The 18447-nt window shown below is 38.0% G+C and overlaps 1 protein-coding gene across 1 annotated transcript in view; it reads left to right on the top strand.

The window, feature by feature from the left end:
• Positions 1-18447, top strand: part of HMCN1 (hemicentin 1) — a 551217-nt gene that overhangs the window by 343878 nt on the left and 188892 nt on the right. The window contains exons 35-36 of the mRNA XM_064276506.1: positions 1124-1278; positions 5726-5849. Coding sequence (XP_064132576.1) covers positions 1124-1278; positions 5726-5849 — 279 coding nt within the window. The remainder of the gene's footprint in view (positions 1-1123; positions 1279-5725; positions 5850-18447) is intronic.

The raw sequence follows: 18447 nt of genomic DNA, 5'->3' as shown, positions 1-18447 counted from the left end.
GAACATCATAAGTAAAAATTAATTTATGCATTGTTTAATTATCTAATTCAGATTGTAGCTCAACAATTTAGATGCATTTTGGGATATTGGACAGTAGTGTAGAAGAAGTGAATATGAGTTAAATAATGGGAGATCTTCAGACACCTTACTGACATGTAGGGACTCAACCAAGAGGTACCATATGAATGCATTTAGTCAGAGTTTAATGTTGGGAAGTGTATTATGCATGGAAAACCAGGGCCTGAGGAATGAGGACAAATAAGATAGAAGAAGCAGAGAGCAGATACGAAGTAAAAGAGGTTGCCAGGGGTTTAGCCAAAACAGGAGGGACTGTGAATAAAGTAGTTTCCAGAGATGGAGGTTGAGGGTGTTATTGAAGAATTCAGGGCAAATAAGTGCATTCACAGAACTGGCACATTAAGGTTATAACATTAATCCAATGGTAGAAGTAATCCTTTGCCAGAGTATTATATGTCTTACTCACTCGCAGACTTTGGGAAGGGAGGGACTGGAACCAGAAACTGGAGAGCCGTTTGGAAGCCATCAGAAGAGGTTTCTGAGAACGTCAACTTCATTCTTTACTCTGTCTGTGCACTGGGTTTTTTTTTTTTTTTTTCCCTCCCATTTCTTCAGTCCCATCATGGAATAAACTAATCCTGCTTCTTGGTATCAATTCAAATCCCTGAGAGAGGGAATCTGGCAGCCCCAGCTTATATTGAATTACCATCCTGGGTTCAGTGAGCCCTCCTGGGGGCAGAGTCATATAGTATAAATATGGGTGCTGGAAACTCATGTGATTTAAGGAGGTAGTTCTAGACTAGGAAAATATATCAAATATATATCAAAAGATGTAAACCAAACATACATGTGGATTGCAATAGCTGTAATTCATTTTACTTATTCTTTGGAGAATTAAAGATCCATAGTTAAATGATCAGTAATCTCTAAAATTGCTAAAAAATATAATTAATGCATGGAATGAAGTTATTTCACTATTTGTTTAATTTTAAAGTTTCAGGCTCTTGCATACATATTTTTAAGCATTTGACCCCATTTATTATGTTTTTTTCTTTTCTTTCTTCCCTCTGTCCTTTCCTTTTTTTTTTTTCTTTCTTAAACTTAGTTCCACCAACAATCAAGTCCTCAGGCCTTTCTGAGAGAGCCGTGGTGAAATACAAGCCAGTCACCCTGCAGTGCATAGCCAATGGCATTCCAAATCCATCCATTACATGGTTAAAAGATGGCCAACCTGTGAACACTGCCCAAGGAAACCTCAAAGTAAGCAGGAATACCACTGAGCCCAAACTGAGAAAGCTCCGTTGCATTTTTCTTTCTTAATTATGGATTTTCCTGTTGAGCAGGTTTTGTGGAAATTTTATTAGAACAATATGTGTTTTCTTTACAGTTTTTTTAGAATAACCTAATATTTTGATTTGCAGAATGGAAGTAATTAAAACCTTTAATAGCCTTAACAGTGGTAGTGATTTTAACATGGTGGTTGGTGTTTTATTATTTTAGTTTATGCTTGTTTTAACTATTGAAAAACTAGTATTTCATGGATGAACATAGTTCAGTAATAAGCCACTATATGCCCAATATGTTCACCATAGAAAAAGATGGGGGTAAAGTCATACCTATGTAAACCCAAGTGAAATAAGTCTTGAAAAACATTTTTGATCTAGTTTTTAAGCTTCAGGAGGGAGAGATCCAGTTAGCCTTATTCACGTGTGTTTTATTCATACTGAATAGTAAATAGTCTGGCACATAACTCTGAGTACATGTTCAGTTAATAGTTGGATAGATAGAAAGATAAAAGATTTCAATCCTGGATAATCTATAGATTTTAAAATTGGAATTAATAGATGTTGCTACTAGGATCTAGTTAACCCTTTCATTACTACATTTTTTCCCCATTATTGTTAACATTTTTGATGCCATGTTTTTTCAGTATTGGAATGCATGCTTACTAATTGTGTGCATTTAAATTTTTGTTTGATAATACCGATTTTGAGAAATATGATCTGGCAATACAATCCACCAATGAGGCAAGTGGCACAGAACTGTGGCATGACAGTGTTACCCGATTAGGGTCTGTGCCCTGCGGCAGTCGAGCCAATGAAACATACTCCAAGTCAGAAAGAGTGAGAAAGTTTATTAAGGAGATGCATACATCACTTGGGAACCCGGCAATAACACAGGCTGTCTCTAAGGAGTCCCAAAGAACAACTTTACATTAGAGCTTATATAGGATTTTACAAGGGTTAGAAGTGTCTTTGACTACAGATGGCCTGGCTGGAGGAGTTATTCATTACAACATAGTGACAAAAGACTCTTTATCAGACTAAAGAGATATATATCAGACACCTGGGCTCTGATTTTCCTTTGGAGGGTTGTAAGTCATAGGTGGTTGGACAGAACAAAACAAATTTATTTGCATCAAATTAAAATAAAGAACAAAGTCATTAACATTAGGTCAAAACAAAGTCTTTAACAGAGGTACGCGAAGGAGGAGGCAGGCAGAGGAAGGAGAAAAACTTATAGGTACATCATGGCATTAGTTATGTCAAGCTCTCAGTCACGCATTTTGAAAAGGAGAAAACATGCTGAGGAGTATTGGGGTCACAACAGTATGCCACTGAGAACTAGGTAAATAATTTATTGGTGGTGCCTGTCCATTAGGTTACATGGGGAACCCCTGGTTTTCCAAATACGATACAGAAAAACCAAAACAAACCCATCAGAGCTTCCTAACTATCACACAGGAAAGCCATAATTATGTGTGCAAGCCCTGTCTCACAGAAATAAACCCATAAAGGGGGGGAAAAGCAAAGGTTGACAAAACTAACACATCCAGGAGTTTAGTTACAAAACTAACACATCCTAATAGAATGCTCAACCTACACAACAGTGAGGCTTCAACTCCAGTCTGCTGAGCTTCACACATTTCAAAAGGGTCTCACCTTGACACTAAATGCATTAGAATGAGAATAACATACTACCTGTGAGGTCCGGAAGCATTAAAAGGGGCTGACGTGCCATCTAGGCCCGTGGTATGAAAGGGTTTTAACGGACTTTACGTGGCCTTGATCTTTGCTTTCAGTGAGTTCTTAATAATGAAGAATGTGATGAGTTGTGTTCCCAGTAGAAGTGATGGGGATCTGCTCGTTTACTATTGCTTTTCCAAATCCGATGGAACTTACACATTTATGCTAGTGAAAGATTCAGTATGTAGCCTTCAAACATAGTGAAGGTAAACAACTTTTTACCTGGGAGGCAGACATTTATCACATAATCATTCGTAAGGATAATCGTAAACTGTGATGAGTGATTTTAAGGGAAAATGTAGAGAGCTATGAGAACATATAATGAGGAAAACCTTTGAGCATTAGGAAAATTCATAGAAAAAGCTTTCTGAGCAGAGATCTGAAGAATAAGTAAGGAGTTAAATAGGTGAAGTAATGGAAGAAAACTGAGTATTTCAGAGAAGTATATGGGCAAACAAATTATAGTGAAAGAGAACAGGATACATCTTGAGGACATGAAAGCAAGCAAGTTGAGTTCCTCTGAACTGAGGAACAGGGAGCAACGGAAATATGGTGTAAGTAGAGACCAGAGAACAGGTACTAAGCATTTAAGTGATGTTAATGATTTATTTTATTTTAAAACAATGGGAGGCCTTTGAAGTTTTAAGAGAGGAATGATATGATCAGGTTTGCATTTTAAGTACTTACCTGGCCCCTTCTGGAGAATGAATTGGAGGAAGACTATATATATGGAAACCAATTAGGACATACTGGCATTTGTTTAGAACAGAGAGAAGATAGAAATTTGGACTCAATGCTGGTCATAGAGATGAGGATGTATGGATAAATTTGAGAGGTATATAGTAGTTAAATTATTAGTGCTCTGTCATAGATTGTTTATGAAGGATGAAGAGGAAGGGAGGTGTTAAGGGAGACTCCTAGGTATCTAAGCTACACAGTTGCGTGGGTAGTGATGCTATTTCAGTGAGAAAGGAGACGCCGAGGAGGACAGGTTTGAGAAGATAAAACCACGATTTGAGGTTTAGACTTTGGGGGGTTGAGGGGACTTTGAGATAAAGTAATAGAGACGTCAGGTAGATAGTTGAGCATAGGGTCCTGGAGCTCAAAATAGAGCTCTGGTGGGCTATTTACACATAGGTAATATTTGAAACCATGGGCGCAGATGAGTTAACCCAAAGGAAGAATAAAGAGTAAGAAGAAAAAGGATAGAAGATCTACCTAGTGCAGAGTCTTAAGAAATTATGGCATTTACAGGCCAAGCACAGTAGTCCCAAGGTGAATATAAATGTATGAATGTGTTCCTTAATGTAGTACGGTGCAGCTGGAGAATAGGTTACGTGGGTGTTTACATGGGAGAAGATCATTTAGGGTCAGAATGTGGTGAGCCTGGAGGTCTATGCCGAGTTTAGATTTCATCCTGGACGAAGTGGGGAGACATGAATGAGATTTGAGTAGAGACTGGTAAAATAATCAAATTTGCATTTTAGGCAAATTATTCTGGCAGCAGTAGGCAAGACAGATTGACAGCTGAGATGGGAACATTACTTGTGACAGTATTGCAATCCCACTGTGGCTGTGGGAATAGAAGTAGGGAATCTGAGAAACATACAATAGTATAATTAACAGGAGAGTCAAAGTAGGCTCTGAAACCCTAAGACTGGAAGGAAAGTGGGTACCATTATGCAAGATTGGGACCATGCAATGAGAAGTTGGTTTTAGGGATGGATACAAGAGAAACATTTGAGCTCAGTTTTGGATGTGTTAGATTTCATGTGCTAGCATATCCAACAAATATTTGGAAACAAAAATGTAGAGCTCAGAAGAGATACTGAGGCTAAAGCTGTAGATTTGGGAGTCTGCACAGGGTTTTTCACCAAAGCCACGTGTTCAGATAAAACCTCTGAAGAAGATGGGTTTCCTGCTTGTAGGACAGGAAAAAGAAGCGGACTCTACAAATGAATCTCCTAAGAAAGTTAGATAATGAGAACTGAGGGAATACTGTATCCCTGACACTCAGAGAGTAGAGTTTCAAGGAGCAGGTCCAGATGCTGTAGATGGTGGAAGAAAGAATGAGCTTAAGTAGGCCCCTGGATATTGTGGTTTTGGAGGCTATTAGTAACTGCTGAGTAATCAAAGAGTAACTTCTGAATAATGAGTTTCAAAATGGTGGAACCCTGTTGCAATGGGTTTATGAAGGAAATTAGGAAAATCAGTCAGGGAGAAATGTATCGCATTCCAATTCGTCAGGTTTTATAACTTTTTGTTGTTTTTCTGGCCCCCATGACCATTTAATCAAAAAAGATTGTTGTTTTAAAACTATTTATGAAGTGTTATATAAATGTGGCCACATTTTTTTTTCTAATAACTTAAATTTTCATCACATACCTCATAGGTTCAGTGCTGAAATCTATTATCCAGTGAAGTTTTATGACTATACCAGCAAGCTGCCTTAGGCTATTTTGTTGTGCCTTTTCCAATGAATAAGCAAAGCTTTTCAATCAGATTAGTCTATTTCCTTTGTGTATGATGAAGTGATCTGGCTCTAATGTATCAAGAGGTAATTAAGATATTGGCATGGAAATATAATTAGCGATTGTAAATTTAAATGTGTTTTCTCAGCAAATGTTTTCGAGTCCAAGTGTAAAGCACAAAACGCTGCCATGCTTTCTGCTCCCAATTAGATACAGTCTTCTGGTCGAGCTCTACAGATTGCCAAAGCCCTGTTGGAAGATGCTGGCAGATACACATGTGTGGCTACCAATGCGGCTGGAGAAACACAACAGCACATTCAACTGCGTGTGCATGGTAATGGAATTTCCACGTCTTAGCTGACAGTATTTCTATGGCTTTTTCTTTTAACATAGTGGGCTCATTCTTATTGAATTACAGAGTAAAAGAAACCACCATTTATTTTAGTCTAGATAAAAAAAAACCTAGAAAATGTTTTATATTATTGTAGCTGTAATTGCTCATATTAAGTTTTTAGTTTGTCCAATAGGACGTACTGTTTATAGAGCCCATATATAAATCTACTGCCTCGTGTCTTAAATTATTTGTATTCTGTTAACTGATAACGTTCCACAGATATCTTTTGTTGAAAAGACAGAAGTAGCAGTTTTGTTCCTTAGCATTGTCTGTGATTCTCTTGCCTGTCTGTGTAAGAGAGAGTAGAAGTTATCTTTGGCTCAGGATCTTCTCCCATGTGCTTTAATAAGAAGCCTGGGTGGCAGTGGAATGCCCCATTAATATTACAGCTTATGGTAAACTTGAAAGTATATATGGCCTTGAATTTAAGACTTCAGATCTCTGGAGACCCATCAGAAAGATTTAAGAATTGTAGGCTTGAACTATACTAATTCAGCCAAAGATTTTTGCAGAAAATTATTCAAGATCTCCATGTGTATGTCATTAATTTTCTCTAATTCACATGATTGCTTTTTCAATCTTTCATTTATTCATTCATTCATATATTCACACCACAGTTACTGAACACCTGCTATTTGCTGGACATTGGAAATATAGATCTAAGTTATGCATAGTTTCTTTAGTTAAAGAATGCACAGAGGGAGAGATAGAAATATAGTCAAATAATTACAGTGCAACATAAATCCTGTAATAAACTTATATACTAAATGTTGCTTGAGAATAATTGAGGAGGACCTAACAAATGAGGAGATGTTTAAGCTGAGCCTTGAAAGGAAGGTAAAAAAGTCTCACGTAGATTAAGGATGAATGGCATTCACACAGAGGGAACAATTTAGCTTAGCATCATGCCTCAGCATCCAGCTTAATTCTGAGTGTATAGTAGGTAGTCAATAAATATTTAACAAATAAGAGTAAATAGTGATTGTTTTAGTTATCCAGGGCTGCTATAACAGAAATACCACGAGTGGGTGGCTTTAATGGGCAAGAAGTTTATTTTGCCACAGTTGAGGAGGCTACAAGTTCAAATTCAGTGCACCAGCTCTAGAGGAAGGCTTTCTTTCTCTGTCAGTTACGGGGGAAAGTCTTTGTCTCTTTTCATTTTCAGTTTGTCAGTTCCTTGGCTATCTTCATGTGGCATGGCGTCTATCTTCCCCCATCTATGTGGTTCCTTGCTTCTGTGCCTAATCTGCTCTTTTATGTCTCAAAAGTGATGGGATTAAGATGCACCCGACACTGATATGGTCTCTTTAATACAACAAAGAAAACCCTACTTTCAAATGGGATTACATCCACAGGTATAGGGGTTAGGACTTAAATATTTTTAGGGGACACAATTCAATACACAACAGTGAATAATTGAATGAATGAATTTAAATAGGATATCACATTATTATAATTTACTTCTTGACATATTTTATTTGAGTCAGCTGGTTAAAAGATTAAAATCATCAGTTCTCTAAGTGGTTCCAATAAACCAATGTATTCTTCCCTAGTTCCCCAAATATGAACACTTAATTTATAAATAAAAGCACATACAAAGTACGTACCTTAAGAAGGACTTAATCTTTTCACTGAGTAGTTAATTTGAAGACAAATATCTGAATAAGACCATCTTGGAATTGGCTCACCATGCTTGGCAAGGAATTGAACAGACTGGCCCTGCTCTTCCTTAATTTACCTTGAATTGCCTTGTTCCCCAGAAGACCTTCCTTCTCTTCCTACTCTCCAGATCTACTCAGTTCTCTACTTCCATCTAAGAGTGTGCTGGTGGCAGGCTTGTTCTCCTCTCTTCTGTCTTCCTGCCCTCAGACTCATTCTCCTCTACTTGTACGTGCTGTGTATTTTCTCCTTTCCAACAGTTTCAGTCAGTTCTTGGATGTAGTTTTTTCTGGTCTCCAGATTGAAGGTGTCAAGAATTTCGTTTTACTTGGACCCACAGTCAACACCTATGGAAGCAGCAGTCAAGAAATCAAACAATGTATTGCACTGGACAAATCTGCTGCAAAAGACCTCTTTCAAATGTTGAAAAGCAAAGAGGTCACTTTAAGGACTGAGGTGCACCTGACCCAAACCATGGTGTTTTTAGTTGCCTCATATGCATGTGAAAGCTGGACAATGAATAAGGAAGACTGAAGAAGAACTAATGCCTTTAAATTATGGTGTTGGCAAAGAATATTGAGTATACTATGGATTCTCAAAAGAACAAACAAATCTGTCTTGGAAGAAGTACAGCCGGAATACTCCTTAGAAGAGAAGATGGCGAGACTTCATCTCACATACTTTGGACATGTCAGGAGAGACGAGTCCCTGGAGAAAGACATCATGCTTGGTAAGGTAGAGGGTCAGCGAAAGAGGAAGACCCTCAACGAGATGGATTGACACAGTGGCTGTGACAATGGGCTCAAGCGTAACAACAATCATGAGGATGACGCAGGACCGGGCATTGTTTTGTTCTGTTTTGTCCTGTTGCTATGAGTCAGAACTGACTCAACACACATAACAACAATAACAATTTTTGGCCAAGAGGAGACAGTTAAATGAGTTAGCATGGTATATTGCAACCATCTTAGGCACTGGAGTCAGGCCAACTTTGCTTCAAATTCTATGCCAACTATGGCCTGTGTGTCCTTGGACAGACTGCCTAATTTTTTGGAGGTTCAGGGTTATTGTGGGGATAATAGTACTGGACTTGCAGAGTGATATTGAAGTTTAGAGGTGTTAGGCATAAAGTATCTCCCATTTCATAAAGGCACTTAATAAATGGTAGCAGTTAACTTTCTCAACTTCTACTTTCTGATGTATTATCAAAAAGAGGTATTTTTTGTTGTTGTTCTCTTGTTGTTGTTGTCGGGTGCCATCGAGTCAGTTCTGACTCATAGCAACCCTATGTACCACAGAATGAAACACTGCTCAGTCCTGCACCATCCTTACAATCCTATGTTGTTCTCTAGACTGGCTTGAAGTACTTAACTGGAGACTTTATAATGACGGACAGAGTGTATGTCTCTTGGTCTGGAAAGAACCTGCCTAGAGCAGGGCTCTCAAATGTCAGTGTGCATAAAAATTGTATGTGGTGCAAGTTAAAAATACAGGCCCAGTGCCAGATCTCTTGCAGCAGCATCTCTGAGGCAAATGGTCTGTGGGCCAGTACTTGAAGGAACGTTGGCCCAGATAATAACAGCTGGCAAAGAGACTTGCCAATGTGGTCAAGAATGACCAAAAATCAGAGTCTGTGGCTGTGGAAGAAACCAAAAACATCCTGTCAAATAAAGAGCACGTACAGAAGAGAGAAAGCAGAATCAGTACGCAGGGAAACACAAGTCTATAAACCAATATTCTAAATGTGGGTACAAAATGTTAACTGGAAGGAAAAGCAATTAGGGTGCATATCTACATGGAAAATCATCAGAGAGGAGAAGCGAGCTGGAAGGCATCTGGCCTAATGTGAAAAGAAAGAGGAACACAAGGTTAGTCATTGTAAGCGTTTACTGAAAACTACCAAATCAGACGGAGAGTATAAAACGATCTTCTTGGTATGAATCACAAATAGCATAGAGGTAAGATATAGTTGTAGTGGATGATTTTTACCATCTAGACAGGAATTGGTAGTCTCTTGCAGCATAAAACATTTCATCTAAGAAGACGTTCTTATGACTAGACAATCAACAAAACAATAAATCAAGTCCCGATTTGTAGCATTTAGCAGTTTCTATGGTATAAATACCCCCACGTGGCCAAGTTCGAGCTACCAGCATGACATCAGTGGATACAGAGTTGGAAAGGGAAGTGTGGTAGGAAGAAGGAAGAATAAATGTTGAAATGAAATTCTAATCTAGTACTGATTATGATCAACCTGGAGGTAGTGGTTGGCTCAGTGTATACGACAGGAATCTGGAAAGAAAGCTGAATTACCATCTTGGCACTCAGATAGCAATGGAGCATTGAATGTATGACACTTCAAACTTGACTATCCTCTTCAATGCTTGTATTGATGACTTCAGTGAGAATTAGATGATGATAGACTTCAAAAAGACTTCAGAGGTTAAAACGATGAGTTAATCTGGTGTGAAAAACTACGCAGGAATAGGGTTAGAAAAGAGTGGGTTAAAGACAACATACATTGAAATACCTGAGAGTATTATTTGGCTTTCCTCAATTACTGTAGCTGTGATAATTCAGGCTCTTAAAAGAGCTAATCAATCTTTCAAGACAGTAATAGAAGGTTATTTTATGAGGAACAAGAACAAAGCTAATCCCGTTACATGGAAGGTATCAGTTAACTTCTACCACTTACTGACTGCTTATAGACTGGAAGATATTTTATGCCTATCACTTTTAAACTTCAGAACCACTCTTTGAGCACTTCCAAAGAATTGTATCCAGTTCTAGGGCTATGTATTAAGAGGGGCATTGACAAATCCATAGGGAAGCAATCATCATTTCACTTAATTTGTTAGCTTACTCAGCTGCTGACTGAAAGGTTGGAGATTTGAGTCTACCCAGAGGACCTCAGAAGAAAAGCCTGGCAATCTGCTTCTGAAAAATCAGCCATTGGAAACCCTATGGAGCAAAGTTCCACTCTGACACGCATAAGGTTGCATGAATTGGAGTCATTTCGGTGGGGATATGTTAGAAGCTGGGGATACAAAAACATATGACATGATCCTTCCTTTTGAAGTGATTTTATTTCAGGAGAGCATAAACGACTGTGAGGATGGCACGGGACCGGGCAGAGTTGCTTCCTGTTGTACATAACGTTGCTATGAGTCAGAACCGACTCGACAGCACCCAACAACAACAGAGTAGATAAATATATGTAAATAATTGATAATAGCATTTCGAAAGACCTAATTCTTGTCAGGCTCTCTGCTACTTTATGTCCCTAATCTGATTTCTTCCTCAGAACAGTTCTTCCAGGTTGATATGATTAGTCCCATTTTACATCTAACAAAACAAAAATCCAAAGAGAGAAAAAAACTAACAGCTTGCCCAAGAACACTGAACCCTGTGAGTAAATGGTAGAGCTGGGATTTGAATTCACATCTGCCTTCAGCTAAAGCATTTGTGCTTTCCTCTTTTTGATGCTGCAGATGACAAACTACTGCAACAGACGTAGTCACAATGGAGTGCTGAGGCTGGCCCTTACGGGCTTGTGAGAATGAATTGTTAAATTTTCAGGAATTGGATGAGCTGGTTGTTAAACACAGCCATTATTAAAGAATGATTTATATGATCTTACAATTAACTAAGTTATATTAAAAACAAAGATGGTCAAACCAAACCCAACCAAACCCATTGCTGTCAAGTTGATTCCAACTCATAGTGACCCTCTAGGACAAGAGTAGAACTGCTCCATAGGGTTTCCAAGGAGCGCCTGGTGGATTTGAACTACCAGCCTTTTGGTTAGCAGCCATAGCCACTACACTACCAGGGTTTCCACACAAAGATGGTAGGTATTATTTATTTATGTTTTAAACATAATTGTTTAAATACTATTCCTAATTACTTTGCTATTATCTATGTTTATTTATACATTTACTAGTGTGTCTGTATTTTTGAAATGCTATAGAATGGTGTGCTACTGCACTTCTCTTCCCAAATCCAGTGATGTCATGTTGGAAGCTTAAACTTGGCCATATGGGAGTATTTATACCTTAGAAATTCTTAAATAGTACAAATCAGGACTCCATTTATAGTTTTGTTGATTTTCTACTCATAAGAATACGATGGAGAAAAATGTAAATAATGGAGATTAAATTTAAAAGAGTTGGTGGCTCAGTGATTAAGAGCTATGGCTGCTAACCAAAAGGTCGGCAGTTCCAAATCCGCCATCCGTTCCTTGGCAACCCTGTGGGGCAGTTCTTCTCTGTCCTAGAGGGTCGCTGTAAGTCTGAATCGACTTGATGGCAGCAGGCTTTTTAACAGGATAGTGTCTCTAGCTGTACATTGTAAAAAGCACGAAGCTTTAAAGTATTCTTACATTATTCAAAAACTATTATGTGATTTATCAAGGACATGACTCATGTCATTGATGGAAGAGTGAATTACTGATAGATATCGTCTTTATTTCACTTTTTTCTTATTCACTGACATTAATGATGTTATCAGTCAACATTCCTGTCAGAACTATACCAGAGAACTGGTTGTTAAGCATTTAACTAGCCTACCATTGGATAGGCACCAAGTGCTATGTGAACATACAATAAGAAGTGATTAATTCTGCATGGGACCAGGGCATTTGAAGACAACCACACAAGAAGTGACATTTGAGTTAGATCTTTAATGGGTTGGTTTTGTTCGGGCAGAGTAGTAGGTAGGAGGAAGAATGTTGATAAAATGAGATAAAATGAAGAAAGTTACATTTATATGAAAAAAAAAAGTCTAAGGAATTGTATCCTTAGATATTCAAAGGGCTTCCATTTTGAAAATATCCATTGCCATTGAGTCAATTCTGACACATAGCAACCCCATGTGTTACAGAGTAGAACTACTCCGTAGGATTTTCTTAGCTATAACGGCACTGGGTAACTGGGTATAATCTTTATGAAAGCAGATCACCAGGCCTTTCTTCCCTGGTGATGCTGGGTGGGTTCAAACCACCAACCTTTAGGTTACTAGTCTAGTGCAATCTATTTGTACAAATTTGGAAGATGGATTAGATTTATTCTGCTTAACACAAGAGGTCAGGACAGGTATATAGTCTCTGCCACTTGGACCACTTAGGCACTCTCTCTGGGCTTTGGTCTCCCATTTATAAACTGTGGATAATTGTATACCTACCTCATAGGGTTATTGTAGAAATTAAGTGATATTTCACATATTTAGAAGACCCCTTGAAACAATTAGAGCTCAATAAATGTTTTCAGTTGTTGTTATTCAGGGTTGAAGTTATCAGAAGGCAGTTTTGTCCAATATATGCAACATGTTTTCAGTAATCAGAGCTCATTAAAGATTTGTACAATTGCCCAGGGAGTTGGATATTCTTCATCACTAAAAGTATTCACATAGAAATCTGATGAATTATGTGGAGAATCCCTGAAACAGTTAGGGACTGGTTGTTGACCTTTGTCCTTGGACTGTAATTCAGATCTTTCTTGGCCAGGATTATTTTATTCCTTGGCCTTGGGCCTTGTGGTTTCTTATTGACCTTTATTTGGAGAGAGAAGTTAACTGGAGAAATAAAGTTGTTGTTTTGTTATTAGTTGCCATCAAATTGATTCCAACCCATGATGTGCAGAGTAGAGCTGCTTTATAGGGTTTTCAAGGCTGTGAACTTTTGGAAGCAGATTGCCAGGCCTGTCTTCTGAGGCACTCTGGGTGTGTTCCAACCACCAACATTCTGGGTAGTAGCCAAACACTTGATTGATTGTGCCACCAGGGACCCCCTAAAGAAATAAAGTAAGTCATTCCATTTTCTAATGGGTGATGTAGACCAGTATCTCTCTCAGCTTAAAGGGGAAAAGGAGGGGAAAAAAAAGAATATTCATAGTGAGTGAAAGTCAGTGTCTTTCTGCAGTTTTGGTGGTTGCTTGGTTTAATTATTGGTACTGCAGCTAAATTCTCATTCAAGAGAGGCTCTGTAGCATGGGAGGTAAGAGTGCAGAATAGGAAGCCAGACTGCCCAGGCTTGAATACTCTTTTACTAACCAGGTGTGTGTCTTGAGCAAGTTACTATAATTTGTAGTCCCTCAATTTCATCATTTGTAAAACGGGAATAGTAATGGTACATATCCTACAGGGTTGTTATGAGTTAATAATATAAGAAAGCACTTAGAACAGTACTTAACACATAGTAAGTACAATATTGCAATATTGATGGATTCTATGCACAAAAAATTAAATGACAGCAGGAAACGCCAAAAGAAGATGGAAGAGGTACACAAAGGCACCGTACCAAAAAGAATTGGTTGATGATCAACCATTTCAGGAAGTAGCATATGATCAAGAACCTATGGTAGTGAACCAAGATGCCCAAGCTACACTGAAGGCATTGGCAAAAAACAGGCTCCGGGAATTGACAGAATACCAATTTAGATGGGTCAACAAATGCAGTGCTGGTAGTGTTCACTCATCTATGCCAAGAAATTTGGAAGATAGCTGCTCGGCCAACCTACTGGAAGACATGGGCACATATGCATCCCCATCCCAAAGAATGGTGACCCAACAGAATGCAGAAATTATAAAACAATATCATAAATATCATATGCAAGCAAAATTATGCTGAAGATAATTCAAAAACAGTTGCAGCAGTACATTGACAGGAAACTGCCGAAAATTCAAGCTGAATTCAGAACATGTGGAATGAGGGATATCATTGGTAATGTCAGATGGATCTTGGCTGAAAGCAGAGAATACCAGAAGGATGTTAACCTGTGTTTTATTCACTATGCAAAGGTAGTCGACTGTGTGGGTCATAACAAATTATGGATAACATTGCAAAGAGTAGGAATTCCAGAACGTTTAATTGTGCTCATGCAGAAACTGTACATAGACCAAGAGGCAGTCATTCGAACAGAACAAGGGGATAGTACATAGTTTAAAGTCAGGAAATGTGTGTCTCAGGATTGTATCCTTTCACCATACTTATTCAATCTGTATGCTGAGCAAATATTCTCAGAAGCTGGACTCTGTGAAGAAGAATGGGGCATCGGGATTAGACTAAGGCTAGTTAACAACTTGCAATACGCAGATGGTACAGCATTGTTTGCTGAAAGTGAACAGGACTTGAAGCACTTACTGATGAAGATCAAAGATTACATCCTTCAGTATGGATTGCACCTCAACATAAAGAAAACAACAATTCTCACAACTGGACCAATAAGCAACATCATGATAAATTAAGAAAATATTGAAGTTGTCAAGGATTTCATTTTACTTGGATCCACAATCAATGCCTATGGAAGCAGCACTCAAGAATTCAAACAATGTTTTGCACTGGGCAAATTTACTACAAAAGACCTGTTTTGAGGAGTTCATAACCAGGGATGTCACCTTGAGGACTAAGGTGTGTGTGGCCCAAGCCATGGTATTTTCAATTGCCTCATAGGCATGTGAAAGCTGGACAGTGAATAAGGAAGACCAAAGAAGAATTAATACCTTTGAATTACGGTGTTGGCAAAGAGTATTGGATATACCATGGACTACCAGAAGAACGAACATATCTGTCTCGGAAGAAGTATAGCCAGAATGCTTCTTAGAAGCAAGGATGTCAAGACTTCGTGTCATATACTTTGGACATGTTATCAGGAGGGACTAGTCCCTGGAGAAGGACATCATGCTTGGTAAAGTACAGGGCCAGCAAAAAAAGAATACCCTAAACAAGATGGATTCACATAGTGGCTACATCATTGGGCCCAAATACAGCAACAAGTGTGAACATGGCACAGGATTGGGCAGTGTTTCGTTCACTGTGAACTAGAACCAATTCAGTGGTACCTAATGACAACAGCAAGGTCACTATAGTCATTTATGTTATTATTTTAAATTTTCCTAACAGATATTTGATACTGTAGATGCTTTACCTGTCTTCCATTACACTTTGTGTTTTAGCCTACAAAGCTAACCATAATTGTTTTTGAGCAACAAATAAATTGTAAATTTCAAATAATGGTATACATTATCATTTGGAACATAATCAGTTCTTAATTTGGGGACCATCTATAGTTCTAAATTTAAGAAACTACTTTTACAGTTTCTTTTTAAGTTTTAAATTAAGGTTCGCTTTAGTTCCAATCTGTATTGGAAGAGATAGGGTAAAAAAAACAGCAAATATGCATTTACTGTAGTTGTCATCCAAAGTGTTCAATCCTAAGAAACTCAGCATTCCAGTTGTTTAATATTTTCCTTTATTATAAAAACATCTTTTATTCTGTCATTCTTCTCAATCATGACAAGAAAGCATTTCCAAAGCTGAGGGAAGGGTGCATGGTCTCCTGGACTAGAAGCCCATGTCATGATCATGACACGAACATTCTCGGAGGCCTTTACAGGGGAACTTCCGTCTGTTATAGAAAGCATGAGTCCTCAGTGGGTGGTCCTTTTTGATGATCAAAGTTCCAAAATTTTGGAAGTTCTTGTTCTCTAGACCAAACTATGAAATTACATCTAAACCTCACCTATTTGCCAAGTGAGACAGATGTTTCTACAAAACAAATGATCACTTGGGGTCTAATAGCTCAAATGTTCATTTCATCTGCACGTAATTATTTCTCAGGAAAAAGCAACCGAGGTGAAAGCACACCCAGAAGTAGAGTGTGGTGGTTAAAATCGGGGTCTTGGAATTTGGGTTCCTACACTGCCAGTGAATAACTGTAGGACCTTGGGCTTAGATATTCACTTTTTAAAAACTCAGTATTCTCATCTACAAAATGGGAAGGATAATGATAATACCATTCTCACGGATGTTGCTGCAAGGATTAAATGAAAGATTACACGTAAAAAGCTTAGCCCAGTGCCTGGCTCCTAGTCAGCATCTGTAATGGTAGCTAAAAGAGTATTTTGGCAAAGACGTAGTTGGCTTCTGGCCTTTCTCACTGCTCCAGCAATTTAACAAATATTTCTAAAGTCCTGCTGCCTTTACTGTTGGCCAGGAACCTTCTTAGGTCTGTTATTAGTTGTGTGGTGGAAACATTAATAGCGCACCCCTTAATTTAATTTAATTTTTTTTAGAGTATTTGCTTGGCTAACATCTGCTAACTCCCACTGAAAAAGGGCTTCTCTGTTGTTTCTATATTTTTTATTAGCTCACTTGTGTCTAAAGGAAATGTATGGAACTTTTTTTTTTAGTGGATGACTTTGGTTTGAGACATTATAATACTTTTTTCTTGGAATAGATAAATTTATTCCTCCCTATTTCATAGTTAGATTAATTCACCTGTTATGGATTGAATTGTATCCCACAAAAATATGTGTTGTAAATTCTACTCTCTATGCCTGTGGTTAAAATCTCATTTGGGAGTGGGTTTTCTTTGTTATGTTAACAAGAGAGGATTAGTGTAGGGGAGTCCCTTAAATCAAAGAGATTAAACAAGCAAGCAAAAGAAGCAGAGATGGGGGAATAGAGATGCCAAGCCACACGAATATCGAATATCGCCCAGGAGCACAAGCTCAAAAGAGACAAAGACCTTCCTCCAGGTTAGACAGAGAGAGAAAGCCTCTCCCTAGAGCTGGCACCCTGAATTCAGGCTTCTACCCTCCTGAGCTGTGAGAAAGTCAATTTCTGTTTGTTAAAACCACCCACCTGTGGTATTCCTGTTATAGCAGCACTAGGTAGTTAAGAAAACACCCAAATCACGTTTAGCAGTTGGCATTAATTCAAATTTAACTAAAGATTTGAAAGAATCAATTCATGCCCTTGAGTGATTCAAAACTAGGGAGAATCAAACCTGTAATGTGGCAAAATGAAGGTATTGTGATTTTGTTCATATGCGTGCAGCTTTTGAAAGGCGGGGTTAAAAAAAACCAACGGGTTGAATGGAATTCAACACAAAATACTGTTACCTTACTGAGGCTTCTGTCTAGAACAGTGTTCTGCTAAATTCAAATTTGTGAGACTATCCATCTAAACGCTAGTAGGGAATAATGCAATTTATATTTGTATGTACTTTTTACCAAAGATTGTAAAGGAAATCAGGTTTGTTAAGTATTGATTATGCAGACTTAGACTGGAACCCTCTTTTTGTCTGGTGCTCGAGGGATTGAATCATCATAGGAGTTTGTAGGCAGGACTGAAATTTCTCTGGCAAAACAATCCCTGCAAGAATTTAGTAAGTTTCCATCCCCCTTATTTCTTGTTTGTCCCATGTGCTAGTAACCATACCCAAAGAGCTCATCTGTCCAGAGTACTTTGGTCTCCAGCTTTCCTACTTTAATTACAGGATTCTGTGTTTAACATTCCCAAGCAGTTGGTTTAAATGGTGACTTCCTTTAGGACATTTGAAGGCATTTTGAAAAGGACTGTAAAGTAATACTTTTTATCTCTAACTCTTCGGAGTAGAAAAGCAATTAACTATTTTTTTTTTTTAATCACCTGAAGCATTTAAAATTCTGAGCTTGTTATCTTTTCTTTACTGAGCTATAACTCACATTCAATAAAATCCACCCAACTGCAGGCTGTCTCCGGGTTATACAAATATCTGACTTAGGTACAACCCGTAGTTACAAAAATTTATTATACTAAAAATTTGAGCTACATACAATGGTTCATAATAACAAGTGGGTGCTATTGTATTCTTATGTTAAAGATGTTTTAGTGTATCTGGAAGTGTTTCTTTAATGTTTTTTATGCTTAGAAAGCCCACTATATGCTATATACCAAGATAAACATTTCACTAATGTTAGATATGAACCTACACCTAACTGTTCTGACTTTAGCACACATTCGATGTAAGGACAGATTTAGGAATGGAATTCCTTCATAATCCGGGAACTACCTATATATAATTCAGTGGTTTTTAATATATTCACAAAGCTATACGAC

This window comes from Loxodonta africana, chromosome 25, assembly GCF_030014295.1.
Source record: "Loxodonta africana isolate mLoxAfr1 chromosome 25, mLoxAfr1.hap2, whole genome shotgun sequence".
In the NCBI taxonomy this organism is placed as follows: domain Eukaryota; kingdom Metazoa; phylum Chordata; class Mammalia; order Proboscidea; family Elephantidae; genus Loxodonta; species Loxodonta africana.
The sequence above is the reverse complement of the archived record's forward strand: the minus strand, read 5'-3'. Positions and strand labels throughout refer to the sequence as shown.